The sequence below is a fragment of the Mandrillus leucophaeus genome, unplaced genomic scaffold (assembly GCF_000951045.1).
Source record: "Mandrillus leucophaeus isolate KB7577 unplaced genomic scaffold, Mleu.le_1.0 Scaffold252, whole genome shotgun sequence".
Lineage (NCBI taxonomy): Eukaryota > Metazoa > Chordata > Mammalia > Primates > Cercopithecidae > Mandrillus > Mandrillus leucophaeus.
The window spans coordinates 278062-292615 of NW_012102610.1; the positions used below are offsets into that span (position 1 = coordinate 278062).

A 14554-nucleotide genomic window follows, 5' to 3' on the forward strand; every position below is an offset into this window, starting at 1 on the left:
TCTGCTGCTAATTTATCTAGGTCATGCTTTGGGCAAATCATTTCATTCCTCTGGAACTCATTTTTCTTATATCAAAAATTAAGAGTTGGAATATGCTAATCTCCCTCTTACTAAGTTTCGTGAGCCCGTGATTTCAACAGTCCATAAATTTCCTTTAGTACAGTCACAGAACTGGTAAGTCACACCAGCTGAACCTGAGTGCAGCTCCACGTCTCTACGCTTGCTGTAGAACCTTTGTGAATTCCCAGTGTGCTTCACCAGTGACAGGATGTGCTACTCAATAAACCTCCATATAACTGATCTTGAAAAATTCATTGATAAAATCTGAAAACCGAAAAAGATGCATGTTTTAGAGGTTTAGGTTTCCCACAACATGAAAATGTGTCAGTTGATAATATAGCTCATGGTATTTCAGTATGCTAGAAAACAGCTTACTAGAGAATTTCAGATATTACATGCAACGACAAGTTACCATAAGGTCTTTGGTTCAAACTTAGAGTAATTTGAAAAGTGTTTAGTTGATCCCTAGAAAGTGGTTAGACAGGTTAGGCTCTTTTTCAGATATGGGAGGCAAGTTAATTTTTGAAGCGGGGCAGAAAAGGAAGTTTTCGGTTGGTTCTTTCCTTTTGAGACTTTTAATTTACCATCAGACACTTTTTTCAGATGAAAGTGCCTTTTATACTGTCACCCATGTATGAGTCAGGTATGAAAAGGAAATAGTAACTCAGGATTGGAACGTGAATAAATGTACAATATGGAGGATTTCCATTAAATTTTAAATAAATGAATTACAATCATATTATTCAGTGTCTCAACATTAAAACTCAAAAGGACCTTAAGAATTATTCTGTTTTGTGAAAAGGCCTTTTTCTGATTCTGGAGATAAGAAATGTGGACCCAAAGAGTTGACACGGTAAATTTGTGACTGAGCCCAGGCAAGAACCTAAAACCTAGGCTTTCTGGCTCCAATGTCAGTGTTCTTTTCTACTGCTTCCAAGTTAAGAAGACCTTTTTTTTTGATACCAAATACACATTTACTGGAGTTGTTGGCTTCTTTTTTCTTAAGACAGGGTCTCACTCTGTCACCCAGGCTGGAGTGCAGTGATGCAATTACAGCTCACTGCACCTCGGTCTCCTGGGCTCAAGCAGCCCTCCTGCCTCAGTCTCTCAAGTAACTGACACTACAGGCACATGCCACCATGCCTGGCCAATTATTTTGTTTTTTTTGTAGAGACAGGGTCTCACTCTGTTGCCCAGGCTGGTCTCCAACTCCTGGGCTCAAGGGATCCTCTTGCCTCAGCCACCCAGAGTGCTAGGATTACAGGTGTGAACCATTGCACCCAGCAGCATTATTTTTCTTTAAATCAAAACAATATAGTTGTTTAATATAATTATGTCCGTAAAATATATTACTTTTGAAAATCTGAACAAAATTACAATTTTTGGTTAAAGGAGAATGGATTCGCCTTTCAAAAAAATGACACATGGGAGACTGAGGCAGGAGAATGTCTTGAACCTGGGAGGTGGAGGTAGTTTGCAGTGAGCTTAGATTGTGCCACTGTACCCAAGCCTGAGGGACAGAGTGAGACCCTGTCTCAAAAAAAAGAAAATGACACAGTTGAGTGTGGTGGTGAGCATCTGAAGTCCTAGCTACTCTGGAGGCTGAGGCAGGGGGATCACTTGAGCCCAGGAGTTGGAGACTAGCCTGGGCAACGTAGCAAGACCCCCTTCAAGATTTTTTTTAATTTAAAAAATTTTCAAAAAGTGGCACAGATGCATTGAACATTGACCTTCCTTTGTCTGCTTTTATGGGAATATCCGGCTCGCTGTGATAGTTGTGATGAAATTTACATCCAGGATACAGGATTATTTGTTCTTCTCAAAGGAGTGTCTCATTGGCCCAGCATTTCTCCCATGTTGTATCTCCCCTGTGACTATGAAGAAACCCTGAACTGATGCAACCACTACTTGAAAATAAGGTTCCAAGCCAATCTTAATTGCACTAGGAAAAGGCAGCCATTCTTTTGGGTAGGGGGAGAAATGAGCTTGGGTGATCATACTGCTTGTTAGCAATTATCTGGCTTCCATTGGAGCATCATCCAGAAATTTACATCTTAATTGGAACAAGAAGAAAATGGATGCTATTATCATTTCATTAGGTCTCTAAACTCCTTCTTGAATGATACATATGATATGGATGTGCTGTTCTTTCATTACTCTCATCATCAACAAAAACAATATGTGTGTTTTAATGCCAACCAGAGACTCTGTGCTAGGTTCTAGGGATACAATGAAATATAAACTCCTAACCTTTTAGAAGCTAGCATAAGTGATAGTAGCACTTATAGAATTAAATGAAGCAGATTTTAAAATGAGGTTACAGCAAAAGAAAAAAATACTGTAAATACAATTTTATACCAATACTGACATAGCTTATTTCACATAAAAGAAAAAGCAATTTAAGCAATTTTAAAAATTCAAATTTATTCTAGGGAATAAATTCCAAATTTATAGCAAAAAAAGAGCAAAGTTTTCATTAGCTTTCAAGAATAATACAGCCCCAAAATATTTAATATTCTATATTATGGGAATGTTTTATGTAAGTCATCCCAACACCAAATAATGCTAAAAATAACTATATAGGTTCAATATCATGATTTTATTAACTATAGATTTTTAGACCTTTTCTTACTTTTTGTTATTGAATCATTCACAGCTTTTATTGGTTGAATTGCCTTCTCCTAAAAGTACCAAAGTGTGGAGAGTTTTTTTGGCTGAGCAATATTCAGATTCTTTTAGCGTAAGACAGATTCTGTGAAGTAATATTGAAGACTAAATGTTGAAGAGTAGCTTTCTCTAATACCAAACAGTCAGTTTTTTCAAATGTCATGAACTGGAGTACAGTTAACTTTTCATCCTCCTCATTATAGAATAATTCCTCATTATCCCCATTCTTTCTTCTGCTGAGGCTGTGGTGGTATACTCAAAGTCACATCCATACCCTTCTGTCTCCAAAGTCCTAGGAGAGATGGCCCTCTTCTCAACCTCTACATTGCATAGAACCCTACATCCCTCAACAGAAGGAATACCTAGTGCATAAGGAAAGTGGCCTTTCACCACTCATCCTCACTCTGTAACATCACCAAGGACTATCCTGCAAGGGGACTGTCCATAGGATGAATAGCAATAGACTGCTGCATTGATGTGCACAGTGCTGACAACCCATTGGTGTGCAGAGCACCCTAGGCAAGATCTAAAGTTCTAAGATCTTATGTAAATCACCAGCATGCTCTTTTATGTATCTGGTTATAATATCCTTCCAATCAATATTTTAAAGGGCAGGACACTGGGGGAATCTTAAGGCTTTGAAGACAGGGATAGTCACATGCATGTCTTATAAATTATCTGATGATCATACACTGTTTACTGATAGTAATGACTCTACTTAAACAAATATATTATTTCTGATATCAGTGCATGCCAACTGACCTTCAGGTTTAAGCAAATGAGAAGAACACTCTTTTAAGTATATTTGGATAATTTTGATGTAGTTACATGTGAACTCATTAAGTGTAGACACCTTGGCTTATTATTTACTGCCTAAGCCTAGATCAATACCTGGTGCTTAGTAGGTATTTGATGAATGATGGGATGGATAAATGTAAAAATAAGTCTTTTCAGTATCTAAAGACAAAACAGATACATAATGAGATACAGATGAGATTGGCTCATCCATCTTTATTTTCATTCATTTGAATGTCCATGTGAGCAAGTTATTTTGTAAGTGATCTAGCACTGCAGTGTGACTATCATTAACATAAAATATGATTAATCCACATTGTATAACTGTTTTGTTAGTAATGTAGGGATGCTTTGTGTGTTGCTTGGATTGTGTATGCTGCCAAAAGTGTAAGCAACATTTACTGAGCTGCTATGTGGCAGGCTCTGTGTTTATTAAAATTGTAGTTTTTGCTAATTGACTGTTTTTTGACACATCCATTTTGTTCATCATTGTATGCCTAGCACCTAGCTTTAGGCTTGCCACATATTATATTGGCAATTAATATTTGTTGAACAAACAAATGCATGAAATACAATGAGTAAGACAGGTTTTTGCTTTCAAGTAAAACATAGTCTGGGGTAAGAAGGAATGTCAGAATGTGGTGGGTGCTATAGGAGTAGGTGTTACCAGATTCTGACGCTATGGAATAATAAACTGTTAAAATATATAATCTTATGTTTCAGAAGCTAAAGCACAGTATGGGAACTATTAGAGGCTTAGAAGGCCTCACTACCCAGTAGACTCAGAAGTTGAATGGTGTCTGAGAAAAAAGAGAATAGAAGTAGCAGTAGGTGAAGAGTCCAGAAGTGATTCCCTTTGAGGACGGGTGGAAAGACTGCATCTGTATGTTGCCAAAGAGTAACAGAGACTGGTATAGGACTGGAGTTCGATTCAGTCATATCCTTAAATATTGTGCTATTGTGTCTGGATTACTTTGTAGTATAAGTAAATTTCCAAGCATGGGGAGGGAAGGAGAAGCGCCTTTATTGAGAATTCAACTGAATATAGAGAGGACTAATTTTACACAACCGTAATCACTGCAGTCATTTGGACAAATTAGCAAACCCAAGTTTTGCTTTAACTTGGATTGCTTTAATAAAGATGTTTTGGGGCTTAATGGCACAGTTGCCCAACTCCCCACTTTATTCTGTGCTGTTCAGAGCCAACCAGCATTTCCCCATCAAGCTCTTGCACCATGATTGACAGGGACACTTTTACTAGTCCCCTTGAAGAATGAATAGTTACTCAATGTAGATTAACCAGATATATATTTATTTTACTCAGGGAATATCAGGATAAATATAATTCAGAGAATTAATTGCCTTCTCTTATACTGCCCTGTGTGGGGACATCTTTGAAAGTCCGCAAAGTCACTGTGATTCTAGTAGGCCACTCATGTGACAAGACCTGCTCCCACATCAGTAATTTGGCACAGCTAGTGTCTCTCCTTGCCAAAAAGGGCAAAGGCCTTGAGCAAGAAGCCAGCTTTTTCCTGATTACAAAACCGACCACAATTCCTCGCCAACCTAACAGCGTAAGTCTATTTTTTTCTGGTGATGTGTTACTCTTCTCACAGAGAACTCCATTTTTTCATTATGACATAGCACTTATCATTTAAACATCAATTGATGTTCAAATATCAGCTGATGTAACATTGCTGTAGTTGCTATTGATGGATAAGCTGAAGTTTTTAAGAAAGCAAACCCGATATTTAAATCGAAACCATATCAAACCCTTCTTCATTCTCTCAACTATTTAATTTTACAGAATTTGGATAGCAGTCAGTATCATTTTGGGCTTCACAAATCAGCAGAACAAGTACCTTAGGAATACAACATTTCGGTAGCATGCCAATACCAACGTTTAAACTATGGATATGTATTTGAATTCCAAAATTTTCTTCAAATCACATGATTAGAGATTCAACCAGGAATAGACATTGAAAGAAAACTTTGCCCAAATAAGCTTTCTGGTATTTCATAAGCAAGAGATTTAAAGTTTTCCATTTAAGAAGGAATTGATGTGAATTTTACGACAATTAAAAATGCAAGTGGATATTGAACAGTCTCTGCTCTGATAATTCTAAATACAGTATAGTTCACGCCCCTCACAAGACACTGAACATGTGGGTCACTGGCGAGACAGTGTGGCAATATTTTCCCTGTAATGTACCAAGTCTTGCCAAAGCAGTGAACAACATTATGACACAACTTTTTGTCACAGCTGGCTCCTAACAGGACAGTGCCAGCCAATTCAAGCCCAGTCCTTTCTGTGTTTATTCCCATCTCTCCCAAATATTTGGAAACTGATGTCTTGACTCATGGGTGTATTCACAAATTCTGTTACTTCAAGTCTTTTTCTTTTAACGGATTGATCTTTTGCTAGATATAGACAAAATATCAGTGTGAATTACAGCAAACCCCTATTCCATGCTGTTATGGGTGAAACTCTGGGAGATTCTCCTATTGACCCAGAAAGCGATTCCTTCACTGATACACTGTCTGCAAACATATCACAAGGTAAAGTTCCTTCCAGATATGGCTATTGGGGACGTGGGGGCATTTATGTAAGGGTAAAATTGCTCTTGTAGTTTGTCTTCCAAGTTATGTTTGTTTTAATACTATCATGTGTACACTCCAGTATTTTAATGCTTAGCTCGCTGCTATCGCATTCACTTAAAAACATATTCAGATCCTTAAAAAAGGAAACCTAACCTAATCTGTATTTTATCTCTGTGCATGGCTCCCGTTTCCTGAATTTTAAGCGCTAACGGTATAGTTATATCCAAAAACAATCCTGTTCATTTTTATTTCCTGAGTTTGCATAGATTTCCCAAGAATACATAAGGACTTTTTAGACTTGAAGGGTCACTTTTTCCTCTTTTCATCTTGTATGTTAGAGATCTCTCATAATGGTTTTTTTCCCTCTTGCAGCGCTTTTGTTCCTCTTGAAGTACTCTCAGTTCTTTTCTGTTCTACTTTGAAATCTAGATACTGTGTGGGCACTTTAGCTCTCCCAAAGAATTGTAATTTACCAGAGTATGGGACCAAGTGATGCTCTTTATTAGATTTCTGAGGATGCCTCCTAGCATAGTGCCCAATACATTGCAGAATGGATTGTCGGAACCTTGAAAAAGATCTGTTCCAAGCATCATATTTTATGCATAAAGAAAATGAGGTTCCTCAAACAGTAAATGCCTGTTGTAAGTGACTGCCTATTACTTCTCTTCAGGTGTGTCAGAATCAGATACCTCCTTTTCAATATTTCTTTCTTGGCCGTTGCAAAATGTAAGTTCTCCATTTCTACAGCTCCTTCTACTGGAGTTTCTTAGCACCGCTTTTTCTGTTTTGTTTTGTCTCATATTGGTGTCTTTATTTCTATTCATTTTATTTTTCTCTTCTCAGATGCTATGTAAAAATAGATTGTTAACTAGTGTGATTCATGTTTTATAATATAGGTGCTAAAGCATTAAAATTAAGTCACTTAATTGCTGAAATAGATTTTAACCTTTTCGTTTTCCTGGAAGCCTGAAGTTTGAACATAGTAGTCATCATTTTAAAAATATAAAGCTTTTTAAAAATTAGTAAGAAATGTTTCCTGAAATACTATTTTATTTTATTACAGTAATTTGTTTCAACATGTATTTCTGTCATCTAAGCCTCTTAACTAGGAGTTTTGTTTTTTTCCTTAAAGTGCTGTTATTCTGTTTTTCTGCAAGCCAAAAACATTGTTGCTATCTTTCTTCAGTTATTAATTTAGCCTGCCTCAGGGCAGAATGTCCTGGCTATACTGTGAAATAGTTCTTGAGTCAAAATTTGATAGTTTTGTCTATTTTCAAAGAACATGTCTAGAATGCAGTACAACAAATATCAACAAAATAGGTTAACTGAGAGGCAAATACTATTTGTGGTAAGGGATGGTTATGTGATTCAAGTTAGTTTTCATTCTGTGCTAATCTCTAACTTTATGCTTTGAATTTACCCTGAGTTTAATTTTTTTGAGTCTCAATTTCCTCTAAAAGAATGATCCAGTACTTTTCTTCCTAATTAACATGGTATAGAATGAAATTATTAGCAATTAAAACATGATATTTTGTACCAATAATTTAACCCTTTTCTTACAGGGTCTCTGGCTACTCCTTCTTCATAAGCACTGTTTCTCTGTTAAAAATGTGAGTTCCTAAAGGCCAAAGACCTATGATTGTTACTCCTACTGTATTTTGTAAATGACCTTTAAATAATTGCTCCACCTCTTCCAAAACAGACAGACTTACAAATAAATTAGATATATGATCATTATTAGCCGAGGCTAGCAGTGTTGAATACTGGGGAGATGAGGTATTTGGCCTGGGTACAGTAGTCCTCTTATGTGCTTCTTCCTGATCATAGGCAAAGTGAAATTGGGAGTGTTGCAAATAGTTGGGTACTGCTATTAAGAAAAAGTGGCACATTTCGTGTGAATGACTCAGATATCCAGGTAGATTGGTTATATTCAAGAGATTAGGCCAGGCGCGGTGGCTCAAGCCTGTAATCCCAGCACTTTGGGAGGCTGAGACGGGCAAATCACGAGGTCAGGAGATCGAGACCATCCTGGCTAACATGGTGAAACCCCGTCTCTACTAAAAAATATAAAAAACTAGCCGGGCGAGGTGGCGGGCACCTGTGGTCCCAGCTACTCGGGAGACTGAGGCAGGAGAATGGCGTAAACCCGGGAGGCGGAGCTTGGAGTGAGCCGAGATCCAGCCACTGCACTCCAGCCTGGGCGACAGAGCAAGACTCCGTCTCAAAAAAAAAAAAAAAAAAAAAGAGATTAAAAATCTCCACTACACTTTATGCCCAAAGAGGACTTCCATGCTTTTTCCAAGGCTTCATCGTTGCTGTAACCCCTTTATATTGCTCCCCTTTCTTTTTTTTATCAAGAGCTCCTCAGGCAACCCCAAGTAACCTCATGCTGGCTCTGAAACCATTTCCACCAGTAAAAATTGGCGAGATTGAAGGGAAGCTTCCACAAGCTCAAGCTGAATATGCCTCCTGCTTTGAGTGCCAGACTTAGTCCTGTGTGAATTCTACAATTTTAAGTTGTTGCACCAGAGCCTTGAAAGATGATGACACACTTGTCCTTTGGAGCTGATTGAGCAATGGAAATATGCCTTAGAGACATGATAAATGCTGCAATAGACAATCCGTCAAAATGAGTCTCTCCTGAGATAGGAGTGAGTGATTGATTGCACGCCATTTTTATTGAGGGATACTTAATCTGTGGTTACATAACTCCAGGCAACTATATATTCAGAAACATTTAGATAACTAAAATTTTCACCTTTCCAGAAGTTTAAAGGGACCCATGTAGTACCAGGGAATATAAGGACCAATCCTATCTTGGCCACATATTTTCTGTGTGAATTTAAGCATGCCATTTTTCTTCTCTGGCCTTCTGTTTCCACATATATTAACAATACACAGGATTAACGGGAGGATTAAATGACATAATACTTGTGAAAGTAGATCTAAAGCCCTATATGGAATTTATTGCTTTAGCCTTGTAGCATTAATCACTTGTGGCTAGAATAGAAGGCTCTGATTTAAAAAAAAAAAAAGAAAAGAAAAGAAAAGACTGGGCGTGGTGGCTTATGCCTGTAATCCCAGCATTTTGGGAGGCCAAGGCGGGCGGATCACAAGGTCAGGAGGTCAAGACCATCCTGGCTAACACGGTGAAACCCCGTCTTTACTAAAAACACAAAAAATTAGCCAGGCGTGGTGGCGGTCGTCTGTAGTCCCAGCTATTCGGGAGGCTAAGGCAGGAGAATGGCATGAACCCGGGAGGCAGAGGTTGTAGTGAGCTGAGATTGCGCCACTGCACTCCAGCCTGGGCGACAGAGCGAGACTCCATCTCAAAAAAAACACCTAAATTTTAAGGAATATGGAAAAACAAAAACTGCAGAACTCTTTATTGCACAAGAGTAAGAGGCAGTTATATGAATGAAGTGGGGCATCTGCATGATCTCCTGTGCATGTTTTGAGAAGGAGATGATCAAACTTAGAGAAAGTATCTTCGTGTCTAATTTTTTTAAATGATGAAATTATCTCCCACTTTCTTAAATATTTGTCTATGAAGAAATTGAAATTATTCTTTTGGCCTAAATAAGAGTGACAATTACATGTTTTCTTCTCAGAGGCATTGAGAAACTTAGATTATAATGTTTTTCATACACTGAAGTAGAAGTCCAGAAAAGATTTGAGTTATTGACACAGCTCTTTTGTGTGTGTGTGTGTGTGTGTGTGAGAGAGAGAGAGAGAGAGAGAGAGAGAGAGAGACAGAGCCTCACTCTGTCACCCAGGCTGGAGTGCAGAGGCATGATAATCACAGCTCACCACAGCCTCAACCTCCCTGGGCTCAGGTGATCCTCCCATCTCAGCCTCACTAGTAGCTGGGACTACAGGCGTACCTCACCACATCCAGCAAATTTTTGTAATTTTTGTAGAGACAGGATTTCGCCATATTGCCCAAGCTGGTCTTGAACTCCTGGGCTCAAGGAATTCTCCTGCCTCAACCTCCCAAAGTACTGGGATTACAGGCGTGAGCCATCGCAGCCTGCCCCTGATTTCCATAATTTCACATGTAATTAGAATTCAAGTCCTTTTTCTTGAATATTACTATTGTCTGTATTAATTTTTTTCTGAGTATGGCTCTAGCTTTATCATTTTTTTCTGACTTAACTCTGATTAACCTCTTTTTTCGTCACCAGTACTTTGCAGATTTTGTAGATGTCTAGACTCTGAAAATCACTGTTTTTCTGAAAACTGTCATTTGTCTCATATTTTCCTCCAAAATTATGAATTATAGGAAACACCCCAAAGAAATATCATTTACATTAGCTGTTTACAAGAAAATACAGGGTTTCGTTTTTAATTTTATTTTCCTACTATCTCTAAGGAATACAACTTGTCTTGAAAGCTCCCTGACAGCAACTATCCATTTAATCTGCCAATTGCAGCATAAAACATGGGTCATTAAATGAAAAACAATTTTATACCTCTCATAGAGGTTGTCATATATTACTATTTTTGTCAGCATTCTCACTTATAACTCTGTTTGGATAACCCTGGGAAAATTTCTAAAATCTTCATAGCTCTTTTGTTAGGTACATATTCCTTGAGACAGAGGAAATCTGAGCAAAGTAAATTTCTTCATTATCTGAGATCAACAAAAGTGATACAGAACTTCTGTCCTGTTAGCTCCCTTTGGACGCTTAAAATAGGCACTAGAGGTTGTCCAGTAAATGCTTCATATCCATCTACTAGTGCTGAATATTTGTGAAAATATAGGTGATAATGAATTAGACTTGTTTGAATGGAATTAAGTTTCTGTAAAGTTTTACCAGATTGTATTTTTTGTTTGTTTTTTGTATGTTTTGTTTTGTTTTTGGTAAATGCAGTTTTGCACCTGTAACTAATTTAGAGACGAAGAAATTGCACATGTAACTGATAGCAACTGCCATCCAACTCGTATAACCTCAGAATCAAGATCACGTGGCTATTTGAGTACACAGTGTTTTAAACTGTTTAATTTTTATTTGAGCAAGGGATTGCCAACACAAGATCGAGGTTCCCACAAGTGGTGAGTGGCACTTGTGGTTAACACTGCAAAGCAGATTTAAAACAGTCAACTGTTAATTGCCTACGAGGAAATTATTCCTCATCACCTCATGCCAGGTTTTTATACGGCCTTTTAGCTGACCTTCTAAATGAGAAACATTGTCATCCAGTGCAAACTGCCAATGGTCCTAAAATGCCTATCTTTATTATCAGTCTAATAATATTTATTGAGTGCCTATTTTCAAGGCACCATAGTGAATGTTATGAAATCTAGATACTTTTTCCCTGTCTTTCAAAGTTTTTTATAATCCAGGCATACTTTATATATTTTACCTTATTTTCACCACATTCCAGGTATTGGCCTGCCTTGTTCTGTTCACACTAATCTCTTTGTCCCAAGAGTAAGCCTGACCCACCCTTGCTCCAAGCCTAGTATGTCCTGAAATGCCTTTCCTAATTCTTCCACCTTTTCAAATCCTCCCTGTCCTTCAAGGTCAGCTTCAAGTAACCTCTACTCAGTGAAGCATTCTCTGAATGCATTGCTGTTCATGGCTCCCTCTCTCCTCTAAACTGAAAATGTGTTCAGAATATCTCTCTTCTGCCTCTTCCACTGCCTTCAGCCCAGTCCAGGACACCGTCTGTGCCTGGATACTAGTCTCTTGATGGGGTTTTCAGCTTCCATCCTAACCTCACAACAGCCTAGTCTCAACCAGTCACCCACAGGGATAATGCTCAAATGTGAGTCAGATTCGTCACTCCACCCACAGCCCTGCAGTGGTTCCCCATTTCACTTGTAACAAAAGCCCAAGTCTGGCCCTTACCGCCCTGCCCCACCCCAACTGACCCCTCTGGTCCTCTCTCTCTCCTTCTCTCTCTCTTCCACCCACTCTGCTCCAAGCATGCTGGCCTCCTTGCTGTTCCTCCCACATTCCAGATGCTCTCCTACCTTCGTGCACCTGCCCTAGCTCTTGTTCCTGTCCAGGACCCTCTTCCTCTGGCATCCTCTGGGCTACCTCTGTCAACTCCCTATGATCTTGGCTCAAATCTTACCTTCGAGTGAGGGTGACCTTGGCCTTCCCCATCCTAGGACAGGGGAATTACCTCTCCTCCCCGTTTCCCTTCCTCTTCTACTCTACAATTTCCTATTTAGAAAGTGTTTATCATCTTCTAACATGCCATGTAATTTATTGATGGATTGTATGTATTGCTTGTCTGCTTCATCTCCCTGGAATGTTAACCGCATGAAGGCAGAGATCTTTGTCTAGTTTGTTCACCCACTGATGTATTCCAAATACCTGAATAGTAGTGCTCATTAATACTTGCTAAATGAAAGAATAGAATCCTCTAACATTTATGACTTCTATCACACAATTTAACCCTGAGTTAGAACTGTCTGGTATTATTTCCTGTTTTGTATATTCCCTAAGCCAAATCATATAGTCACTGAAGAAAAGATCCATGTTTTATTCTATATTCCACAAATGTCAAGCACATAATAAGTATAATCAGGTCTTGTTGACTTATTAATACCAAGCTGATCTCCTCCAAGGTCAGAGACTGGAATATATTTAGCAAATAAAAACAAAATTTTAGTGTATGTTAAGTATTATTCTAAAACTAATACAAACAAACCAAGTACTGGATATGCTACAAACCAGACACAAATATGTTTTGAATTATCTGTTAGTTAATTTGCACCATGTCCCTCCATTAGTTTGAATAACATTCATTGAATATCATTTGAATATTACTTTTAACATCATTTGTTTGTGAGTTGCCCAAATCCCTGGCTTCTTCTGCAAATCTACCCACCTTTTGATACTTTCATTATTCATTTGAACCTCCAGAACACTTATTTGCTAGCAATGTTTAAAAAAGAATAGCTTATTTAATTAGCTAATATCTAGTATATGAAGCACTTAATGTATTAATTGCCTGATATGTAATAGGTGCCGAGCATCTCAGTTCTGTCTTCTTATCTTTAAAATGGAAGTTAATAGAGACATAATGTCTCCCCTTGGGTCTTTTAAGTCAGATATTTAGGAAAAAGTAAAATATTCTCATTATTCTTATTATTTTGCTTCCATTAGCAATTAAGTATGATTGATTTAAGATCACTGGATGTTATCTTACTATTGTCTACACTTTACCTAAAGCCCTGCCTTTAGTTTTGTAAATAACATTATAGACCTATTAGATAGATTGAACAAGTTTGCTTAGTGGATTAAAATATGATACTAATAAGAGCCAAAGCGAGTTTGATATTGGGATGGCCAGATTTACACAAAAGTCTTTGCCATTTACAAAGGGATCTGTTTGCCGTTGATACAGCCACATTTCTAGCCACAGTTACCCAAGATATATAAACAGTTAGGAGAAACCAACTCAATTTTCAGGTATATGCCACATACAAAATCTCATCTTATATACACTTTGCTCTTATATACACTTAGTATTATTTCTTAAGCAATATCATGTAATATAAGGGGCATGTTGATAACAGGGACATGTACCTTTTTCTTGGGATTTCAATACGAATGACTATCCAAATCTTAACCATCCCAATGGCTCCACATAATTCAGATCCCATGTCTACCGGAAAGCTATCCCTAATTATTTCAGAACATGTTAGTGTCTTTCTTTTCCACATTTCTAAAGTACTTACTATCTCTATCACAAGTATGGTCTCTGTACTTCCTTCTGCTACTAAACATCTCTCACCTTTGTAAGCTTCTCAAGAACCACAATACTATGTGTTTCTTGTGAGGCCTAAAAAACACCTTGCGCATAGTATTAGGTGATTAGCTATCTTGATTTGAGGTTTTAGATTACTGATTGAACATTTACTGAGCTGAAGATATAGAGAAAGAAAAATGCCAAAGAAAACTAAAATGAGGAAGTTTGGAAAAGAGAAACACTTTAGTAAATTATGATGGTAACTTCTAAGAAGCAAGGTTTATAAAATAGATTGTTGATACAAAGAAAGCGTAATTTAAAAATGGGTAGCTTGAATGGATTTAACCTGCTAACGTTATTTCATTTAAATGGAATGCCTCAAAAGACTACTCAGCTGATCCAAACATAGTAACTTCCCAAACACAAGACACTCTTGACGCAGGCCTCAGAATTTAGGAAAAAAATTCCTGCATTGTTTAAAATACAGTGTCCTTGTAAAGCAGAATAGGCCTTATATACAAGCCAAATATATCAGTTCTAAAGCAAAAACAAAACTTTTACTACTTACTGATTCTTTTTTTATTATTTATTTATTTATTTTGAGACAGAGTCTCACTCTGTCACCCAGGCTGGAGTGCAGTGGCACCATCTCAGCTCACTGCAACCTCTGCCCCCTGGGTTCAAGCAATCCTCCTGCCTCAGCCTCCCAAGTAGCTGGGAT

General features: G+C 37.8%; 1 protein-coding gene across 4 annotated transcripts in view; it reads left to right on the forward strand.

Moving 5' to 3' along the window:
- Window positions 1-14554, forward strand: part of PPARG (peroxisome proliferator-activated receptor gamma) — a 164995-nt gene that overhangs the window by 61896 nt on the left and 88545 nt on the right. Inside the window, exon 1 of one of the 4 annotated variants that reach the window (XM_011983591.1) lies at window positions 5877-6081. The exons of 2 other annotated variants lie outside the window; for them this stretch is intronic. In XM_011983591.1, the coding sequence (XP_011838981.1) occupies window positions 6000-6081 (82 nt within the window). In that variant the 5' untranslated portion in view covers window positions 5877-5999. Of the gene's footprint in view, window positions 1-5876; window positions 6082-14554 lie in introns of those variants that run through there. One more of the 4 variants, XM_011983592.1, reaches the window with a different exon arrangement.